This window comes from Malania oleifera, chromosome 12 (assembly GCF_029873635.1).
Source record: "Malania oleifera isolate guangnan ecotype guangnan chromosome 12, ASM2987363v1, whole genome shotgun sequence".
Lineage (NCBI taxonomy): Eukaryota > Viridiplantae > Streptophyta > Magnoliopsida > Santalales > Ximeniaceae > Malania > Malania oleifera.
In genome coordinates, this window is record NC_080428.1 from 85,537,496 (window position 1) to 85,560,749 (window position 23,254).

A 23,254-nucleotide genomic window follows, 5' to 3' on the forward strand; every position below is an offset into this window, starting at 1 on the left:
AAATAATTTGTTTACAAATAGTAGTCAACTTCCTAAAGTTATCAATGGTCTGTAAAAACTGAAAAAGATGGGTACGACTTATATGATGTATGTTTAACTTATTTTCTATTGGTATTGGTTTACGCTTATATGAGGTTTTTTTTCTTTTGTTTGTTTTGTTGCGTAAGGTTTGTTTTGTAGGTTCTTGTTTTGTTTTGTTTGGACTTGTAACCCTGTTTTGACTGGATGTTGGTGTTGTTTTTTGAGAGGCCTTTAAATCTATTGTAATCTCTCATTACTTATCTTGTAATCACATAAATAAATGAATGTGTCGCTCTTCTTTTAAATAAATAAATAAATAAATAAAATAAAATAAAAAGTTCAGTTAATCAAAATGTGTACAACTTACTTTGGGAAATATGCTTGGAATGTAGTTTTTTTTTTTCTTGGAAGTCTAAGTTGTTGAAATTTTTGCATGCTATAACTATACATTGTTCAATGCAATTTGGAGAGTCTTTGTTTCTCGTTTGTCTTTAAATGATTCCCTTAGGATCATTTGATATTACTGTAAAAAATTAGAAAAATGAAAATTAAAAACTAAAAATTAGATTCCAATAACTTGTTTGTTTAACATTTATAAAATTAATACAAATAAAAAAATTAATTAAAAAACATTTATTTTCACCTTTAAATCAAATAATTTTATAAAACTTTAATTAAAATAATAAAATCACAAATAATATACATTTATTATAATTAAAATTTGATTTTCAATTTTTTGACAAACAGTTGAAAATCAATAATAGAAATAGAAAACAGACAAAATATACAATTACATTATTATAATTTTTATTCACAATAACAATATAATCACGGATCTTTAGTTGTCGAGAAGGTTGATTGGAAATTGTACTAAATATTCAAAAAAAAAATTAAAAATCTTAAAAAAATTGAGAAAGGTCTACATTTTTCTGACTTAAAAAAATTAATTAAAATTTTAAAAATCAGGTTTGTGTCTTATTTGTTTCCTTGAGAACTTTATAGTATCGATTTCATTTGTCCAAAATGTAAATATTTCTAATGGCAGTGAGACTGAAGCATATAATATCAGTGTGCCCCGTCTCTCACCTTCTCAACTCGCCGCGACATCCGGTCTCCCGCCGGAAGAAATCCGAAGTCCGAGTTTCTGCAGCAAAAATGTCAACCACGATGGCAGCCGCCGAAGACCACGAGAAGACGACGGTCTCACCTCCTCGTACCAAAATCATCGACTCGCATCTGCACGTATGGGCATCTCCTCAAGAGGTAGTAGGCAGTGCCCAGATGCTACTCCAGCACTTCTTAAATTCATATGATTCTCTAATTGATGTGTTTCCTAACGTTATTAACGAAAATAAAATAGTCAAATTATCATTCCTTAGGGTTTGCATTTTGTGTTTGTTTGTTTCACTGTCGCAGGCTGCGGATAAGTACCCCTACTTTCCCGGTCAGGAGCCCACTATTCCTGGAAATGTTGATTTCTTGCTACAGGTACGAAATCCTATTTTTTTTTATTTTTTATTTTTGTTTTTGTCTTTTTGCTTTCCTTTCTTCTGAGTAATAGAAAAAGTGCAATTTTTTTTTCCCTATGGGATCTCATGAAAAGCTTGTATTGAAGCGTGGGGTTTGCTTGGGTGTGATTTTATGGAATGTACAGAATTAGGTGATAACCTCATAAACTTGAATTGGCAATTTCCACAATACAATGCTTCCCACATAGGAAGGATAGATACAGAATAAGACGTATGATCTCATAAACTTGAAATCTCAATATCCACAATGTAATGTATGTATGTGTGGAAGGGTATAAACCATCTTTCTTTACGTGGTGCTTCATTTGATGATCACTGTGTTGGCATCAATTGGTATTTTCCCATCATTTTTCTGATTGAATTAGCAGATAGGGAGGCTTGCTCAACCTCATATTGCAATTGAATAAAATAAACTCTTGCGAGCTGATCCTTGAATTGCTTCAATTCCAACTTACATGAGCAGATTTTAAATTTGTTTGTTTAAGCTACATTCAAGTTCAATCTTCGCTTAACCAAGTCAAATTCTGAGCAGCTCATTACTAAAAAAATGCTATTCATACAATTATTTCTAATATATTTCCATTCTACAAGATTTTTATAGCTATACTTATTGCACCCATTGAATTTCAATGAACTGTTTCCCACCACACAAATTGTTTCAAATATTGGGAAACATAATCATTGGATATCATTGTGTGCCCTAATAGTTAAAATTTAGAACTGTAAATGTCCATCACCAAATCAAGACATCTGCTTGTTTCTCAATGTTATTGTTCTCAATATATTTGGTACCATGTCAAGATAAGTGCACACGTGTGTACAAACATGCACATACTGTGTGCATGTGCAAATGACTTGCAACAAAACCTCATCCCATGCCTTTAATTTTTAGGGAACTAGTGAAAGGCTCGTTTATCCTTGAGATTTAAATTTGGCTCTTTTGATAAGGATATTTTTCCTTTTACCTATTTATTTTTAGAATGGATTAGGTAAGTCAATGGACCAAGGGCTTTATTTTTGTTCTTTTGTCACAGTTCACATATTATTTTATTTCTCTGAAGTTTTGATGTGAACTGTTATTTTTTATGAGAAGAAAAGTTATAATAATCTGCATATTAAGACAGATTTCAACCCTTTTTATCATCAAATTTAGCCAGACAGTTTACTTGGAAAACAAATGGATCGTGCTTTTATTGTCATTAATATCACATTTCTATTTTTGCAGTGTATGGAAGAAGCAAGTGTAGATGGCGCACTCATTGTCCAGCCAATTAATCACAAGTTTGATCATTCCTTGGTGACAAGGTCTGTTGGCACTACACTGTAATTGCTTATAAACATAAAATATAAAGTGATTTTAGTTTAGGAGTTTTCTCTTTTTCATGTAAGAATTGTGTATTTCACAAGGCCTATTTCACAAGGCCAGCTGGCCCAATGAAAATTAGTTGTGGACATGGGTCAAATATCCTAAGAGGAAGGATATAGGAAGTAAAGGAGTTTGCAAAGGAAAGGAGTTTAAGAAAAAGGGGAGATTTTTCAGATAATGATAGTGATGACTTAAGTGAGTTTGAGTGTGATGGGGTTTGTTGTTGGATTAGATTTGAGAACAATATGATTATGTTTCTGATTCTTGCGATGATCTCAGGGACCTATCATATGTTCATCCAGTCCTGCTGGAAGGATGAAGAGGGTTTCGGGTAATAACATGCAGTGCAATTATGGAATTTTACCTACACCAGTGGAGGTGATTCCTAGAAAGGCTTTAGAAGCCCAAGAGATATTGGATAAATTGAATTTAAGAATGTGTGATGTTGGAGAAATGGAAGTGTGTTTTCTTGGGGGTAAATACAAAGTGAGGAAGGGTAAGAGGGAGCTAGAAAATCTTAAGTGCTTGGTGAATTACAATGGAAAGGGATTGAAAAGGGGTATTTTAGGTTAATTGCTCTTTTTTGCTTTTATTTTATTTTTATTTTATTTTATTTTATTTTTTTTGCATGTTTTGTTTTATTTTTCTGGGACAGATATCTTGGTGTTAATGATGCAATAGATGGAAACAACATACAAATATGAGCAACCATTGGGTTGGCCACTAAATGCTTATTTATGTGCAATTGTGTGTCCATGTGATATGGGTATGGCTTAAAAGTTGTTCTTTGACCTAAAAGTTTTTATTTTCCTCAATAATCTAATTTTGAAAGATTGAATAACAACACTCAGTAGAATCAGCATTCATGAAGCGGTTAATTAGCAATTTTTTTAACTCCTAATTTCAAGCCACGATCCATCCAAGAACCATCCTTTTGATCAAATGATTCAAGCCATCTAGATTCTAGACAATAAGTTGGTGGATCATTATCAGTGGAACATTTTCCTCTTAAGGATGGTTTGCAGTTATTTTATGCTTTTTCCTTATTCAACTATTTCCTTTTTCATGGTGAAGGGATGTTGCCTTATTCTGAAGTTATTATTGGACAGTGTCCTGCAGAAGTACCCTTCTAAATTTGTCGGCTGTTGCCTTGCAAATCCTGCGGAAGATGGAAGTGGGGTTCAACAGCTTGAACATCTTGTTTTGAAGGTCTTTGAAAAGTTTATTGTGATCAAAGATGTGATACTTTTTCCTGAAGAAATCTCTCACAAAATGCTTCTTGTGCTAGGATGGTTATCGTGCGGTACGGTTCAATCCATATTTGTGGCCTTCTGGTCAACAGGTAGTAATCTTCAAGTAAGAATTGCAACTGCTGTTTATCCTGACTCCTTTCGGTGTTCTTTTTCATTTTTATGAATGAAACTTCCTTACGCAGGGGGTGGGTGGTGGAGAACAGCAGCAGTCATTTGTAATTCCAGATCCTCATTGGACCATTGATTCTGTTTTTTGGAAGAAAAAAAAAAGTATCCTTACTTAAGTGAGGGCTGGGCAGCCTCCAACTCAAGAGTCTTATGCCAATCAGCCTGACAAAGAGGAAAACATATATCCACTTTAGGATTTGACATGAAAATATTCTTTAGTAGGCTTCACATTAATGGTAGACATTCCCCTTATGTTTGTGGTTGATACATGGGATGTGGAGGGCTGGAGGCAGCTTAAATGCTTTCTGTTATAACAAGTGAGTGGCAAAAACTATATAGACTTTCTTTTTTGGATCAGGAATATCTTCTGTTTGAGATATTTCTGAGGTTTGAAGTGAAAATCTTCTGTTTGAGATCCCCCCGTGTTTGGACTTTTTTTTTTCTTTACTTTTTTATTTATTTTTATTTTTTTATTTTTTTGTTTTTTTGTTTTATGCATACATGGCAGATATCTAGCATTGGTGGGGAGTATGGACATCACAATGGTGAACCATTTTTTATATGCTTATGTGCTGTTTGGATCTCTAATTTACATGGGAAAGGAAAAGAAAACATGAAAAAAAGCATTCTAGATGTTTGGTGCAGATGAAAAAGGAAGGAAAAGAAAATAGATGGAAAAATTAATGCATTTTTTAAATTTTAAAAAAGTAACGAGGAAATCATATTGTCTTAAATAATAGATGAGGAAAGTTGAAGACTCTAGTTCTTATTCTATAAATTTTAATTGACAGATTGGCATGCAATCAGGTAATAATTGCTTGTTTATTGACTATCTCAATTTGATAATCTGTGGGCCTGCTTCACCTGTGCATAGGATTGATTAATGGATACGGGGTGGGCTTTTTATTTATTATGGGTTGACTTGGTGGGCTTGAATGGGATCTGTGGCTGCCTGGCCCCCTAATCCTAAACTTGCCCAAAAGTTACTAGCGTCATCCAGTTATAACCTTCCCATATTAAGATATTCTCCTTTTTGGCCACATGTTGCCGTGCCATTGTGCATTCAAACTCCTCTCTCTCATTGGTTAGATCCTCATATGGTACTCCAGTTGGACGATGACCTCATCCCAATGCTATAGATACTTCATCCTTGCCTCTTTTAGCAACTTTTGGTCATCATTTTCATAGACCCTCTCTCCTTATAAAGCGAAAATACTTCATTACAGAATGAAGTATTTGGAGTTTGGATTGGTCTATGCAGCTGTCTTCTCTCCATTGACAGGCTGTTGCTGAACATTAGCTGCCAAAGTTCAGCACTAGAGACAATAACAACCCAAAATGCTACTGCGTCTGTGTAATTGTTGGACATCCTATAAAAGATTGTAGAATCTGTTGAAAATGAAGAATCTTCCAAAGAAAAATGCCTGATGGAGAGCTTTTAATGAAAATGATTTCTGTAACAATTCTTTACCATGTCATGACAAAGAGGCAGTTTATGTTAATGCCATAGCCATGGTTTTAAAACCTGGGCTGGTTATATGTATCACAAAAATGCTGGTTGTTAGTCAAGCAACATCTGGATTGATTTTTGTGTTACTCATTATTTTAAAAATATTCTTGCAAGTTAATAATGCAACTTATTATTATTAAGTTTCAAGAATTGCTATCATCATCATCGGATATACAAAATTAAATGGTAGTGAGAAAAATGTTTGATTCAATTTAAAATGTACTTAAAAGTAGATGATTTAATGGTTTGATTAATCCCTATGTCTTTGTATATTTGTATATATTTTGTATACATGCAATTTATGTGGTTTATATATATATATATTGTTCAATTATAATGACAAACTCCTTGATGGAAGTAGGGGGAAGAGCCTTCTTCACATTCCTTTAACTTTTCATTTTTTATGGCATCACTTCCTTCAATTTTTTTGTTGAAGAAGCTGGGTTCAATCATATCTAGCTGGGTCTGGTTGAGCGTTGTGTGACCCAGGATCACTGCAAATTCGGTTCACCACTATACTTGGATTAGTAAACTGATTGGTTACAATCCAATGCGGTCGATCTTCAGAACTATGGCCATAATAAGGATTCTCATTGAGATCTTTGGTGACAAATTCTCACCTAAATCTATTCCATCCTGTCACTTAAATCAAGTTGAACTGCCAAAAGATGACCTGGAGTTGCTCTCGTTCAAATTTCGAGTTATGCATATAAACAATGTAGTTTGGTCACTTAGTCTGTGGGATGGATGGATATAAAAATGTTCACCAAGGCTGACATGCGCCCAAAGAGTTCTGACCAGAATTGCCACCTTTATGTGGGAAGTACTATTAATGATTTATCCTATTTGATGCACATTCGTTAGTGATGGATTTTCCATAAACATCATTCATCTGCGTATTTTGAATGGTGCCTGATGTAATACAGATGTTATATATATATATATATATATATATAGAGAGAGAGAGAGAGAGAGAGAGAGAGAGAGAGAGAATTGTGAGAATTAGAAGAAGGAGAAGGAGAAGAAGAAGAGAAGTAGCAGTAGCAGGAATACAAAACAGAACAGAACAGGGGGGAGAGACAGAATTAGAAGAGCGATAAGAGAAGGAAGAAGGAGAAGAGAGGAGGAGGAAGAAGAAGCAGAACCTGCACGACTGCAATCTGATTCAAAACAATAACTGTACAATAACTTGCATGTCCAGCACTTATACCACTAAAACAACTAACACATATTTACAAATAGGACCCAACTAAACACATAATTACAAATACTAAAATCCCTAAAAATACAAAGAAGTCTTTCCTAATACTTCCAAAACCAATGCCTAAAATACGTGTGCCGAATGGACAGCCTAGGGGGTACAGGTGGTCCTCCATCAGTGCTAATGGTACAGATTTGGGCCTAGTCAAAACAATCCATCACAACTCAGGGACTCAACAATATCTACATTAAAACCAAAGGGTATGTGATTTTGGGCTCCAGGATGGGCTTAGTTAGGGTCTACACCAGATTCTATGTGATTGATGCTCCTGTCACCCATCATCTATTCATCAAAAGGAAGTGGCTTCGTGATTAAAAAATCTAGTCTCTACAGTTCGTCACTGTCTTCATCCTTCTGGTCAAAACCTTATTTGAACACTATGGCTCAACTAATTGGCAGCTCGATTCCCTCATGTGAGGATATTGAAGAAACTTCAAAAGACAAGAAGTGCAGAAAGTGGGTGGAAAAAGGAAAAGAAGAATTTAAAACTCCTAGGAGAATGTGAAGATTGAGTAGGGATAGAAAGATCTATCGTTTCTAAAGGTGCGTGGGTTGGGTTGTGGAATCTTGGAGATCCTTCTTTAAGACCCAAAGAAGGCTGAAGAGAAGTGAACTGGACCAATCCCCAGGGACTGAGGTGTTAAGTGGCAGGTGGAGGAAATGTGAATGATGTAAGTATAGGTGCACAATGCCCTTATTCCAAAGATAATGCAAGGGAATATCTGAATATCCTTGTGAGTGAAGCTGCAAGAGTGATGTCAGAGTCTGGGTTAGAGATAGAAAATCTCAAGTGAAACTGGTGTGATGTCGGGCTAAATAAAAGTTGTTAAAATAGTTTTGAATAAAAAAAATAAAGAATTCAATTAGATAAATCCAGAATTCTATATACATCTGATGATGTTAAGTTATCCATTTGCTAAAAAAATAAAATGGTGCTAGATCAGACAAGATCCGAAAGTGCAGAACTTTTAGTAGGCCCAAGATAACTTATGGCTGTTTGTTTAGAAGGAATTGAGATCGGAAAAGAATCGTAATTACGGTCCCAATTTGTTTACAATGGTTGGTTAGTTATTAGATGGTGGGAATCATGATTCTTTTGGAATGGACAATCCTTTAGTTAATGGAATGAGCATTCTACTCCTCTCTTTTGTCTCAAATGACTAAAAAGTCCTAAGAAAAATTTTATTCTTTGAGTTGGTCCCTTACAAATCTGGCGCCCATTTCCTCATCTCTCTCTCTCTTTCTCTCTCTCTGCTGGAAATCCCTCTGTGTCAAAACTTACCATGCGCCATGCCTCAACTTCATCCTTCCTACTCTGAGTGTTGGGCAATCTGGTGGCTTCCCGGTTGCCAGTTCTACTGGGAAGGTGGGCATTTTCAAGGGCTAAGGGGAAGGACGAATATTGAACTTGAAGAAGTTGGCGTAGGAATCAACTATGTTAGTTCAAGCAGATTCTAGCAGTGTGCCCCAAATTGAGGGCTTCACTTTCATGTGACAGTGTGGAGTGCAATGTGTTAAATTACCACTTTACCTAAAAGCTTAAGCTGTTAGGTTGTGGACCAATAATGTATATCAAGCTTTAACACTCCCCCACACATCCAGCTTGACAGCACGTGGAGAGGTAAAAACATGATAATATCACCCATTATAAAGAATACAATAATTTTTTAAATGCCACAAAATAAACGCAGGCAACCAGACTAGAACGCAAGACCTCTTGGTAACCAGCTTTGATACCATGTTAGATTACCACTTTGCCTAAAAGCTTAAGCTGTTAGGTTGTGGCAATGTGAGCAGTGCTGCAGTTTGTCGCCACAGTTCAGTGGGGCAAATACGTTATGTCTCAACAGCTCTAGCTCTAGTTCCAACTCTGTGGCAGACCTATGAAATGGAATAGGCATTCCATCCCAGTCAAGATTAATAATGCAACCAAAAAATAGAATGGAAACACATATTCCTTTCCATTCCTCATTCAATTTCACTCTGCGAACCAAACAAGCTGTTAATTGTGTGGAGCTAAAGTCAGCCAAAAAAGAGGGTTTCATTCCCTCTGGATAATAGGCCCATTAGGCCGTGGAGCATTTAGTAATCTCATTTTCCTCTCTTATTTTCCTTATTCCTTCTAAACCAAATGACATGGAGATTTTGGTTTTTTTTTTCCTTTAGCTTTTAATGTACATTTTGACATCTTGCCATAATCTTAATTATCTATACAGATGACCAATGAGATTGGGAAGGCATTGTTCTCTAGAGCAGGGGAGCTTGGAGTACCTGTAGGTTTCATGTGCATGAAGGTATCATCGTTTGTTCTTAATGATGCTGGAACCTAACTGCAGTTCCTTTTTTTTTTTTTTTTACCTTGATCACTATTTTCAAAACTTGTAATGTGACTAGCCTGTCATTCTACTTAGCTATTGTTATGTCTAATCACACTACTTTCATTTGTGTTTCTAGGAGAAAATTAGAGAAATATAACTTACTAGTTTTGAAATGTCAGTAGTTGACGAATTTTATACTAAACCAATAAAAAATTTCAGGGCCTCAATCTGCATATTTCAGAAATTGAGAAACTGTGCTTAGAATTTCCTGCAACCATTGTATTGCTTGATCATTTAGCTTTCTGCAAACCACCAACGTAAGCTCCCTTGTGCTTTGACTTTGTTGTGAGTAGAATCTCTAGCTGGGCATGGACCCCACTAACACATCATATTGCAGAAATGATGAAGAAAGCTTATCCCTTACCAAGCTTTTAAAACTGTCCAGATTCCCTCAGGTAAAGGTTTCCCAGTGTTTCTCATTTTCCTCTATTTATACGAGTTGAGTTCATTTCTTGATTAACACTTCCATATTTTGACCTACTGTTGACGATATTCATGGTGATCCCTGAGACCCTTTATTCTCTTGATACATTTAATTGGGCAGGTTTATGTAAAATTCAGTGCCCTATTTAGGGTGTCAAGAATGTCATTTCCATATCAGGATTTGTCCCAGCTTCTTTCCCAAGTGGTTTCTAGCTTTGGTGCGAACCGTGTCATGTGGGGCAGGTAACTTCAATTTTTGTTTCACACACCTTGTTTGGTAACTTCTATATTAGAATGTATTAGTTGACATAAAACTGGTGTTATTCCAGAGCAAGCGACTTAAAAAAATATTGGTGATATTCCAATCACTGTGGAAGAGCTTAGGAATAAATTATAGTTTGTAAATTCTGGCTCGACCAACCAGTCGGAACAGGTTCAACCAGAATTGTGGCCGGTTCAGACACAGGAGGAGAACTGGATTTGAATTGAATTGGGTTCAACTTGGCCAACTTGGTGGGAATTGGCCTAAACTGGCTAAACCCAGGAGTCAGGTGAGTTGATCCGAATTCGAAATTGTTAGAAATGGGAAGAGGTTGGGCTTGAACCTTGGTCAATCAGTGTAGGGTGGAAGACTTATCAGGTGGATGGGGTTTTGGTTAAGTGTAATATTGCAGAATGATTTATATTTTACTGCTTCTTGATATATTGCATGGCTTTTTTTTTTCTTTTTTTTTTTCCTGCAAAAAACGGAAAACTATTAAATTCTTATTTTTTAAAAGTTATTTTTGTGTAAAGACATATTTTATACAATACACAAATTATGCCATATTTTATGATGTTGGTTGGCCCATTAGTTCAACTGTTCCGACCAACCTAGTGAGCTTACTAGGTTGACTGCTGGTCTGGCTTTGAAAACCATGGAATAATTATATCCATGGAATGATTTGCGACAAAAGTTGTGAAGTAGCTGAAATATTTGAAATCACCGAGATGGATATATCATTTAGTATACAAATGAATTTGATCTGTCTCTTAGAAAGGTTAAATTTTAGCTTCTAAAAGTTTCAAACTTGTAACTATGAAAAACTTATTAAGAAAGCTAATGGTTATTTGTTTAAATCAAAAAAACATGCACACACAAAATTGTTGCACCCTTCTTTTGTTTTAAAAAAGGATAAATTCATGCAAAAAATAATAATAATAAGGGGCCAAAATCACCCTATAAGATTTGAATAACACCGTTTTTCTTAGTGTCAAGATAATTTTTGAATTTTTTTAGCTAATATATTCTTTTATTTTGGGGGGGGGGGGGGGGGAATTGGGAGTCAAGAGTAGTTAGCACATTTCCCATCATATAACTCTTTGCACTGGCATCAAACTCGAGACTTCCAACATGAAGGTCCCCAGATTTAATCTGATGTCCAGTATGAGATGTAGCTACTATATTCTAGTTATTACATTTCCACTCTATTCCATATTGCGAATAACATAGCTTTGGTTCTTTCAACTCAATTATTATTATTTTGCAGGAAAAAAATTTTGAAGGAACAAAAATTTTTCTTATATAAACATTAGAAGTGACTAAACTTCTGCCTTGCTGGGCAATTTGTTACAGTGATTTCCCATTTGTTGTTCCGGAGTGTGGTTATGAGAAAGCTAAAGAAGCAGTGCTGTGTATTGCTAATCAAGTGCCCTTATCATCTTCCCAATTGGAGTGGATCATGGGTAAAACGGCTCTGCAACTCTTTCAATCCTAATGGCTTCCATAGGTATATCTGCAATATTGACCTAATGCTATATATGCTTTTGCCAAATTGAATTATAATTGTATTTTGTTTATAATGAAGATAGATTGAACTGTTTTAATCTTCAAGCATGATTATGATTTCTCATCTAAATGGTGGAACTTCTGAGGCTTGTCAAAATTAAGTAACAAAAATTTGATTTTACATGTCATTCAATTGTGATTTTCTTAATTTTAATCATATTTAAATAAATTAACTCATAATAATATTTGATACATAACAGAAAAAATTAACTTCTTATCTTCTTTTTCGTTTAGTTTTCATGCAAAGTTCTTGATTGAGACAAAGCTATAGACACATAAATGTAGCTTAAACGTATTTTTTAGTCCTCATTTCTTTTTGGGGGTGGGGGGAGAGGGATTGCATTGGCCTCTTAATAGTTCAGTCAAATTTATATTTTTTTTGGAAAAATAGGTTTGTCAAAATTAAGTATTAAGTGGGCTCAGCTTAGGCGATGGGCTACGAAGGAATCACCACTTTCGAGCCTGTCATCTTTGTATAGAAAAAGGTTAGGCCCATTGTTGGTGAACCTAGATCCAATTTTATAAACAAATTACATTACACATAATTACACATACAATGCAAGTGTCCTCTTATTAAAAAGAAAGAGCATGGATGCAAAAAATAAGGGAAACTTGCTGATTATATTTAGATCAATGTAATTTAAATTCAATGTCAGTTGTGCACACTAAGTTTAGCAAGAGGACATCTGGGGGCCAGAATTAGCTTTCAAACATAAATCTCGCACCCAAGCCAACCTAACCCAACTTTGATTAAATTGTTGGAAGAAATTGTTGCTGAAGAAAAAAGAAAAAGATACCAATCAATCCTTGATCAAATGTAAACTTATACTAACAAAACAAAACCTTGACATAACCTGAGCCTCCTCCTATGAACTTAGATCTTCAGTTTTATTCATTATTAACTTTTTTCTCTAGTGAAGTAAATGAGGCCATGGATTTGGTCAAGTCAGGATAATTTCTTGAGTGCATTATTTGGAGTTTAAATTTTCTCATCCAGTTCACCCACAGAATCCTCAAGATCTGCAGAAGCTCGGAAAGTATGATCATTGAAGGTGTGGTGCATGCAAAGAACAGTTCTTTTGCATTTTGAGCCTTGTCAATTGCAAGCATGAAATCAGAATTAGACCTCTAACATCAAAAAAGCAACAATCATAAATAAAATGAAGTTAAAAACAATCCTCACAACATCCCTTGTTCATTTGGAACATGGAAGAGTTGCTTCAAATCATCATGACTGCTCTGCCTAATATGCTAATCTGCCAATACCTAAAATTGTTGGTCCCTTAATTACAATATTTACAAACATGTAATTCCCCCCCAAAAAAAAAAAAAAGATATCTGAGTTGATGAGCATTGATACTAACAAAAATGTCATGGGACGAGCCCTTGAGAAGAAGAAATTTTTTGGTTTTGCAATCGAGTTTGGATTCAAAGTTCACGTCTTCCTCCACAATGCTCCCATAAACCCAACAAATTAATGATCCTCCTTTTTCTTTAGAACACATCTTGGATAATTTATTACCTTGTTTTACATTAAATTTCAAATATTTGAATAACCAAATTTCTTGGTCACATTTTATTTTTTATTTACAATTAAGATGATTATATTGCATTCCTTATGGTTTTCAGCTTTGGAGGGTCAATATTAAGCATTGAAATATGATATAAAGAAGGAACTATAAGCCAAGTGAGGAAAGAAATCTGGTTATTTAAATATTTAAAAATGATGGTAAAATTAAAATGAGTAATCATCCTAGGTGAGTTCTTACCAAAAAAAGAAGACAAATCATTAGGGTTTGTTGGTTTTATGATGACTTGGAATCCATACTCAATTGCAGAACCAAAAGGATCTCTTATTTTCTGGATTATTTCTCGAGAGCGTGCCTTATGACATTCTTTTTATTACCAATGTCACCAGCTGATCTTTTCCTTTTTTAACTCGTAGTTTCTTGTTTGAAGGCATTATTATAAGGGTGGATTATCATTTTGGTTTTTGATTGCCAAAACAGGATATCATGATGCTGGGAAAATTCAGAATCATAAAGACGGAACTATAAGCCAAGTTAGGAAAGAAATCTGGTTATTTAAATATTTAAAAATTATGGTAAAATAAAAATGAGTAACCATCCAAGGTGAACTCTTACCAAAAGAGAAGACAAATCATTAGGGTTTGTTGGTTCTATGATGACTTCAAATCCTAACTCAATTGTAGAATCAAAAGGATCTCTTATTTGCTGGATTTTTTTCTCGAGAGCGTTCCTTATGAAAGATTGTACAAACACGATGTAGCAATCGATGCTTACATCATTCTCTACACGTTTCATTTATAGAATTACAAAAACTATACAAGGATGTTTTACATACAAGGAAAGACTTGATAAGCGTGACATACAAGGAAATGCTAGCTATAGATACATTCTAAATAAGGAGATACAATCATGAAAGGAAACTATGTGTTCGTTTGAGAGAAATTAGTCGAGTCAATCACCACGCGTTGATTGACCGATGATAGCTCCAATCTCTGAGTTGTCTTGTTTAACACACCCCCGTAAGCAAAATGGGGGTTCACAGACCATAAGCTTGGACTTGAGAAACTGGAAGCGATTCGAGGTGAGACCTTTAGTGAAAATGTTGTCAATCTGATCTTTGGATGGTATGTAGTGAAGGTTAACATCTTGATTGACCACCTTTTCAAGAATAGTCAACCTCGATGTGTTTTGTTCGTGCATGGAACACTAATTAGCAGCAAGAGCAAGTGCACTTTCATTGTCACATCATATAGCAAGAGCCTTAGGGAAAACAATTTGTAAATCACATAAGACCATTCACTACAAGTGTCAACACAATTCGGACTGTAGTTGGCTTTATAATAGGACTGAATGCCTAAAAAAAAATCAACCCCAGAAACTTGATGAAACCCCTTTGCCACTAATCTTGCGTTATACTGTTCAATTGCCCCAGATGGAGTCTGCTTGATCTTGTATACCCCGCGCATTGGAATCACCTTTCTATTTAGAGGTCAGGGAACCAACTCCCAGGTTCCGTTGTCCATCAGCGCCTGATATTCCCCTACTTTGCCTTGCACTAATCACTAGACACAACAGCCCATGAGTAGTAAGATGGTTCAGAAATTTCAAGCATAGTGTGAAAGGCCTTTATGGGGTGTTTGGAGGCATTGAAGAGATGATAGTATGTGTATTTCTTGGGACGAGAGGAGCCAGTTTGGGATCTAGTGACTATAAGTGGTTCACGAGGCACGGGTTGTGACATAGGAAATGGGTCAAGCTAAGGGTTATTTTGTATAGGTGGGTTAATTGGAGAGGGGGGTTCGTAAGGCTCAGGATACAGGACTATGGGATTTAGGTCCAAAGAATCAAGTATCGTGATGGGTTTAGGTAATGAGATAATGGGATTATTAAAAACTAGGAGGTTAGGTATCGTGACAGACTGTGTGAGGGATTATGTCCTTCCAGCAGTGTGCGTCCCATTTTGTGCGATCCATTACCCACGACAATTGTGTTCGAGCCATCATAAGGCGCTGGAGAAGCCATATTCTCAGGAGACGGGACAATGGGATTTAGGTCCAGAGGATCAGGTATCAGGACGGGTTCAGGTGATGAGATAATGGGATTATTAAGAACTAGGGGGTCAGGTATTGTGACGGGCTGTGTTAGGGATTGTGTCCTTCCAGCAATGTGCTTCCCGTTTTGCAATCCACTACCCACGGCAACTATGTCTGAGCCATCATAAGGCGTTGGAGAAGCCATATCACCACTATCATTGGTGATGTGCCTGTTTGCCCCACTATCAGCCAGCCAAGTATTATCTTCCAGCAGAGAGTTCGAGTGAGCTACCATGGCGGCAATCCAACGCAGTGTGGTTTTCCTTTTGGCAAATCTGGCAGGCATGACAACACAACAACAACAAAACCAAGCCTTAGTCCCACTAGGTGGGGTTGGCTATATGAATCCTTTTCCGCCAATTTATGCGATCATGAACCATTTCTTTTGATAGATTCAAGGATATTAAATCCTTACTATCTCTTCCCAAGTTATTTTAGGTCTACCCCTGTCCTTTCTACTACTCCGCACAGTAACTAAGTCACTCTTTCTCACAGGTGTACTATGTGGCCTACGTTGCAAGTGTCCATACCATCTTAGTCGTCCCTCCCTTATCTTTTATAGGAACTACACCTAACTTACCACGAATGTGTTCATTCCTTAATTTATCTTTCAATGTTATACCACTCATCCATTTAAGCATTATCATCTCGGCAACTTTTACTTTTTGGATATTATGTTTCTTCGCTGCCCAACATTCCAATCCATATAACATAGCTGGTGTTATAGCTGTCCTATAAAACTTCCCTTTCAATTTTAAGGGTATTCTATGATCACAGAGCACACTTGAAGCACTTCTCCATTTTACCCAACCTGTTTAACTTTATGCATTACATCATCTTTGATTTCTCCTTCAGCTTGTATAATAAATCCAAGGTATCAAAATCTACAAGTGCTATTTATTTCTTTATCATCAAGTTTAACTTTGTCTCCAATATTCTGCCTATCATTACTAAAATTACATTTCATATATTTTGTCGTATTTTTACTTATTCTAAACCCTCTAGATTCCAAAGCTTCTCTCCATAATTCTAACTCAACCTCTATTCCGTTCCTAGTTTCGTCAATTAATATAATATCATCTGCAAATAACATATACCATGAGACCTCCTTTTGAATACTCTTAGTCAATTAGTCCATCATTAAAGCAAAAAGATAAGGACTCAAAGCAAATCCTTGATGTACACCTATGGTGATTGGAAATTCTCTAATTTCTCCATCTATAGTCCTTACACTACTCATTACTCCATCGTACATATCCGACATCGGTATACCTACTACATACACTTTTTTTTTTTTTCTTTTTTTTTTCTTTTTTCTAAAACCCACTATAGAACTTTCCTAGGTATCTTATCTTATGCTTTGTCAAGGTCAATAAATATCATATGCAAGTCTCTCTTCTTTTCCCTAAACTTTTCCATAATCTTTTTAAAAGATAAATAGTTTCTGTGGTAGATCTCCCAAGTATAAAACCAAATTGATTTTCTGAGACCTTCGTTTCCAACATTAATCTTTGTTCAGCTACCCTTTCCCATAGTTTCATCGTATGACTCATAAGTTTAATTCTACTATGGTTATTATAATTTTGAATATCTCCTTTATTTTTAAATATAGGTATTAAAGTGTTTTTCCTCCATTCATCTGGCATTTTCTTACTTTTTACAATTGTATTAAATAAATCAGTTAACCATATAATTCCGTTATTACCTAAGCATTTTCAAACTTCAATTGGGATGTTATCTAGTCTCATAGCTTTCCTATTTTTCATCTTTTTTAGTGCAAGCTTAACTTTGTTAATACTAATTTTGCAAATAAATCTCATATTTTTAGTCTTTTCCTCATTTGACAATTCTAAGTTTAAGCATTCTATTTGATTTTTATTAAACAACTTTTTAAAGTAACTTCACCATCCTTCTTTAATGTCTTCGTCCTTAACCAAGACAATATCATTCTCACTTTTTATACATTTTACATTTCCTAAGTCCTTACTCTTCCTTTCTCTAGCTTTAGCAAGTTTAAATATATCTTTTTCCTCTTCTTTTGTACCTAATCTATTATACAAACTATTAAATGATCTATATTTAACTTCACTAACGACATTTTTTGCATCTTTTCTTGCTTTTTTATATTTTTCAAAGTTATCTTTGTTTGTACATTTTTGCCACCTTTTATACCAAATTATTTTTATCTTTATGATTTTTTTTGTACATCTTTATCCCACCACCAACTCTCTTTACTATTCGAGAATTTTCCTCTTGATTCACCTAAAATTTCTTTTGCTATCTTTTTAATAAAGTTAGCTAATCTATTCCAATGAGTATTTGTATCTATCCCATCCTCTATGGTTCAATCCTCATCTTTAATCATTTTATCTTTAAAATTTATTATATTTTCTCCTTTTAGGTTCCATCATCTAGTTCTCTTACGTTGATTTATTTTATCCTTTTTCTTTCATTTTTTTATACATATATCTAACACTAAGACTCTATATTGTGTGATTAGGCTTTCACCTAAAATAACTTTACAATCCTTATATGATAAATGATCAACCCTCCTAGTTAGAAAAAAATCTATTTGACTTCTATTTTCTCTATTTCTACATTTTTGCCACGTTTTATACCAAATTTTATCTTTATAATTTTTTGTGTACATCTTTATCCCACCACTAACTCTCTTTGCTATTCGAGAATTTTTCCCTTAATTTTCCTAAAATCTCTTTTGCTATTTTTTTAATAAAGCTAGCTAATTTTTTCCAATGAGTATTTGTATCTATCCCATCCTTTATGGTCCAATCCTCATCTTTGATCATTTTATCTTTAAATTTTATTATATTTTCTACTTTTAGGTTCCACCATCTAGTTCTCTTACATTGGTTTATTTTATCCTTTTTCTTTCATTTTTTTATACATATATCTAACACTAAAACTCTATATTGTGTGGTTAGGTTTTCACTTGAAATAACTTTACAATCCTTGCATGATAAACGATCAACCCTCCTAATTAGAATAAAATCTATTTAATTTCTATTTTGTTCATTTTTAAAGGTTATTAAGTATTCTACACTCTTCTTAAAGCAAATATTTATTATACTAAAATCATATGACATAGCGAAATTTAAGATCATCTCCCTAAACTCATTTTTGTCTCTATATCCATATCCTCTATGTATCCTCTCATAATTTTTATTATCTCTTCCAATTTGTCCATTCAAATATCCTCCTATCCATATCTTCCCAAAATTGTCTCTTAAGATTTTATGCTAGGCCGACTTTAGGAGCATAAGTACTAATGATATTTATTATTTCTTATCCTAATACCATCTTGATTTTTATAATTTTATTCCCTACTCTAGTTACATTCACAATGCTATCTTTTAAGTTTTTGTCTATAATAATGCTTACTCCATTCTTATGTTTTTCTTTTCCAATGTACAAAAGTTTAAATCCCAATTGATCAATTTCTGTAGCTTTCTCCCCAGTCCACTTAGTTTCTTGAAGGCAAAATATATTAAGGCAAATCTGGCAGGCATAGGGATTAAAAACATCACCATTTGGGTTTTGATTATTTCTGAATGGCTGAAAATTCCCTTGAAATTGAAATTGATTATTCTTCTACTTATTATTATTGCCTTGGAATCGAGGAGGGCCTTGATTTTGATTTTGTCTAGGAGGATTGGGAAACTTGGGTATAAAGGGATTGTTCTACTTCTTTTGGCTTCCAAGACGACGAGCCATCATAGCAAAAGTGTCTGCATTGTGCAGCTGTGGGACATGCACAAGTCGCTGGCTTTGAATTTGAATTTCACAGGACAATAGCTCTGAGGAAAAATCATCAAAACTCATTGATTTGTCACGCAAAACAACACCCATGGAGATCGAAAAGTTGAAAACGAGGAATTCAAACCACTGAGAACGTGATGAATTAAATCATCATCCTCTACAGGTTGTCTGGCTGCAGTCAGTTGATTTGCACATGACTTTGCATCTTGAAGATATTCCGTGCAACTTTTCCCTTCCTGATTTAAAGACTGCAACTGGCGCTTCAAGTAATTGATGTGGGAACGGGACTGTGAAGCATATCTATTGGCTAAAGCAAGCCAAACCGCACGAGCAGGATCAAGACCAAAGGTTACTAACACAACCTTCTTATCCAAAGTGGCATTTAGCCAGCTGAGAACGAATTGATCCTTCTTTGCCCAGAGGAGAAAAGCCAGATTAATTTCAGGAGTGAAAGTTCCCACGTTTCCAGTGGCTGGAAGAAGTTTAGCTGGGCACGATTCAGTACCATCCACGAAACCCAGCAAATCATTACTTTGTAAAACCAGAAGTAATCGGAAAACCCAATTTAGGTAGTTCGTTTCATCCATCCGTATCGAAATTAGCTGTCCAATATTCAGGGGATTAAAAGTGGTGTACAAGAAAGACATTTTTGCGGAAGTGTACAGGTACGCAAGAAAAGGCGTTGGCTTGTACAGCTCTGATTACCATGAAAGATTATACAAACATTGTGTAGCAATTGATGCTTACACCATTCTCTACGTGTTTCATTTATAGAGTTGCAAAAATTATACAAGGAAGTTTTACATACAAGGATATAGTTGATAAGTGTGACATACAAGGAAATGCTAGCTATAGATACATTCTAAATAAGGAGATACAATCATAAAAGGAAATTATGTGTCCGTTGGAGAGAAATTAGTTGAGTCAATTTGACCGATGATATCTTCAATTGGACCGATGATAGTTCCAATCTCTGAGTTGTCTTGTTTAACACCTTATGACATTCTTTTTAGTACCAATGTCACCAGCTCCGCCGATGTTTTTTATTATTATTTTAAACTCTTGTAATTTCTTGTTTGAAGACATTATTATGAGGGTTGATTATCATTTCGGTTTTTGATTGCCAAAACAAGATATCATGCTGAGAAAATTCCGATGATTTGAAGCAGTTCTTTCATGTTTCCAATCAAGATGTTATAACCATTGTTTTTTTTTTTTTCTTTACTTCATTTGATTTACAAATGCATCTTTTTTTAATGTGTGGGGTCTCATTCTGATTGTATATGCTCAGACTCTATTTGCAAAAGACTGCATTATGCGTAAACTACACATTCAAGATTAATATTTTCCAAACCGTAGCAGATTCACTGTAGCAGCTGAGAACCCCATGAGCGAGTTGTATGAGGATATTGAAGCTCCAATACAGACTTGGGTGGAGATGCGATGGCCTTTTTTGCTTCACCGAAGAAGGAATTTTTAACAAAGGGAGTGTGCTGAGGTTTTGTTGTAAGTGAATTTGTTGGTGTATGTGACCAATTGACACTAAATTAATACTACTTTTAAATAAGAGTACTGTTTTCTCTCTCTCTCTCTCTCTCTCTCGTTTACTTTTGAGAGAAAAATAGACATTTGAGTTCACCACAAGGAAATGATATGTTGGTACACGAACAATCGAGAGCCCTTTACAAATACAAGGTGTTCTAAGTGTTGATTCCTTTGTGATCTATTGCTTAAGTTGAGCCCAATTCACACAATTGGGTACATTTGGTACAACGGAATGGAATGATAATAATTATATTTTGTTATTCTATTTAAACAGAAATGAGAGGAATAAATATCTTTTGTTATTCTGTAGTGAACTTTGAAATTAATCATTCTTTATTTATACCTTATCATACAGTCATAGAAATTTATGCTATGGTTATAACATATCTTCAAATGCTATTTAGTAATCATATTATTGGTAAAGATAGACATTTTATAAACTAAACATAACATTAAAGACATACCAAATAAATATTCTATAAGCCAAATAAAATATTAAAAATTTATATGCTATTTTTTGAAGCTTTGTTTATTTTTCACTAATAGTTATTTAGTTCTTATTAGTCATTGGTTTATTGATTTTGAATAAGTTAATTAAATTAATTTTAGATTCTTAAGGTTTGATCTTATTTTTTCCAATTCTTAAGATTGAAATCATGATATTTTTCTATCATAAGTACAGATTTTCTAATAGAAAGTGTCGCTCTCTTTTTTCCAAAAAAAAACTAAGATCCCAATCTAATTTTCAAAATTTGTGTTTCTAAATGGCCAAACTTTGCTCAACTTGCAAATTTACTTCAGAGCTTAAAAGAAGTTTTTTTTTTCAATGGTATTTGAAAAACCACAACTCATCATTGAAGGCATTCAATGCAAGCACATCCGAAATTACACCCAAAGCGAATATAAAAGGATACAAACCCAAACACATCTTCTCCACACCCCACCAAAAATCTAAACAATTTTCATTCTTCCCAGCTCTGCTTTTCTATTCAAAAATACCAAATCAGAAAAGTTCAAACAGTTAATATCTTTTCCCGCATTTCTTACCATCCGGCGATTGATCCGACACATCCCCCGCCCCACCCGAATGCCTCTTCTTCTTTTTCTTCCTCCTCAGCTTCTCACACACGAAAGCTCTCTCCAGCTGTTCCACTCTCTGCGACAGATAGCTCAGCAAGCTCGTCTGAATTGCATTCCTCTCGTACAGATTCGTCATCAATCCCATCAGCTTCTCATTCTCCTCCATCATCCTCTCAATTAGTTCTCGGTTCTTCTTGTTCCCATTCCCCTCTCTTACGTCCGACTGGCCTATGTTCTTCTCTTCCCTTGGCTTCGCATTTGGATCCTCCTCGCCGCGTTCCGTTGGACTGGGCGAGTTCGCTGCGGAATCCGACTGATCACTAGGAATTGGTGCTATAATTTCCTCCGCGCATTCGCTGGCAGAAGGCGTTGCATTTTGATTTTCGACAAACATCTGCGAGGTAGGAAGCTCTTTATTTGCTTCTGAATCTTGCGCGCCATGGTCTTCGCACAAACCATCACGTATCATCTTGGACTCATTTGAATCAGGCGCTGTCTCTACGCAATTTTGCAAATCTAGAGCAAGCGTGGCCTCAACGGTTACATCTTCCAACTCTTCAGTTCGATCAATGGCGTCGTGGTTGGAAGATTTGCAATCGCCAACAAAATCAGCAAGATCAGTAATATCCGAGGATTTACCTTCCGTTTCTTCCTCTGCATTCTCGCAGTTTATCGAACATTCGGAGGGAACATCTTTAGTTTCGAGCAATTGATCGACTGCTTGGGGAATAACATCAGAATTTCCCATAGAATCTTCAAGATTTTGACCATTCGTTACTGTACTTAGGGTTTCACTTTGACCGCCGGAAACAATCGCGTCCACCGTTTCCTGCAACGCTATCGCCTTCTTGATCGCGGCCTTTCTGAGATCCCTAACCCCGGAATCAATTCCGCGAACCGAGTCTAACCGGAGAAGCAAAGCCATGAGCGTCTCGGTTACCTTCAGCCGTTCCTTCGAATCTTTCCGGATCGAATCAACGACTTCGCTCGTCGAAATCCTCCGCTCGATCTCATCGACCTCTCGCCTAATCGCCGAGATCCTCTTCACGCTCTTCCTCACCAAAAACCCTCTGAACACCTTCTGGATCTTCGCTGCAGAGGTCGACCGTGTCGCCTCCGAGCCGACGAAGTGAACCGGAATGGAGACCACCTTCGGGGCAGCCTTCGGAGACGGCGCCATTTGGCGATGCTGCACAGGAATTCCCCGCACGCTCGGGGCGTAGCGAGGGTGGGATGTCGGATTCCAATGGTTTCTGAAGAAGCGACTATCCATCAAATGGTCGGTAGATTGAAAGCTCTGTAGAAAATCAAAGAAAGAACCAAATTGTTTGCTCGCTGTGCAAATTGTGTGCTCCACGACGGATGAAAGATGAAAATTTCAATTTATAGAGAGAGAGAGAGAGAGAGAGAGAGAGAGAGAGAGAGAGAGAGTTCTGGAAGTTTCTGTTGGAAATTATGGCAGTCGAAGGTTTTAGATGCTTCTTCCTGCTTCT

At 35.6% G+C, this 23,254-nt stretch overlaps 2 protein-coding genes across 7 annotated transcripts; one reads left to right on the top strand and one right to left on the bottom strand.

Moving 5' to 3' along the window:
* Positions 1 to 1,006: 1,006 nt before the first annotated feature.
* Positions 1,007 to 20,722, top strand: LOC131144812 (uncharacterized). Of its 6 annotated transcripts, none has more exons than XM_058093689.1 (12): positions 1,028 to 1,284; positions 1,438 to 1,509; positions 2,776 to 2,855; positions 4,026 to 4,125; positions 4,205 to 4,258; positions 4,352 to 4,384; positions 9,325 to 9,402; positions 9,646 to 9,743; positions 9,824 to 9,881; positions 10,031 to 10,152; positions 11,525 to 11,678; positions 20,428 to 20,722. In XM_058093689.1, exons 1-11 carry the CDS (start codon positions 1,060 to 1,062, stop codon positions 11,664 to 11,666), a joined length of 1,062 nt encoding a protein of 353 aa, XP_057949672.1. In that variant the 5' UTR covers positions 1,028 to 1,059; the 3' UTR covers positions 11,667 to 11,678; positions 20,428 to 20,722. The 6 variants fall into 6 exon arrangements, with proteins under 6 accessions (XP_057949674.1, XP_057949672.1, XP_057949675.1 ...); XM_058093688.1 differs by having other exon boundaries at positions 1,047 to 1,284; positions 20,496 to 20,722; XM_058093686.1 differs by having other exon boundaries at positions 1,047 to 1,284; positions 20,499 to 20,722.
* Positions 20,723 to 21,702: 980 nt separating this feature from the next.
* Positions 21,703 to 23,034, bottom strand: LOC131144051 (uncharacterized). The gene has a single exon (XM_058092397.1). The coding sequence runs from the start codon at positions 23,032 to 23,034 to the stop codon at positions 21,703 to 21,705; it is 1,332 nt and encodes a 443-aa protein (XP_057948380.1).
* Positions 23,035 to 23,254: the final 220 nt, after the last annotated feature.

Coding starts and splice junctions, on each gene's coding strand:
- LOC131144812 (XM_058093689.1), top strand. CDS start 1,060: ATGGCAGTGAGACTGAAGCATATAATATCAGTGTGCCCCGTCTCTCAC. Junction 1,510..2,775: donor ATGTTGATTTCTTGCTACAG/GTACGAAATCCT, acceptor CTATTTTTGCAG/TGTATGGAAGAAGCAAGTGT. Junction 9,744..9,823: donor GCTTTCTGCAAACCACCAAC/GTAAGCTCCCTT, acceptor ATCATATTGCAG/AAATGATGAAGAAAGCTTAT.
- LOC131144051 (XM_058092397.1), bottom strand. CDS start 23,034: ATGGATAGTCGCTTCTTCAGAAACCATTGGAATCCGACATCCCACCCT.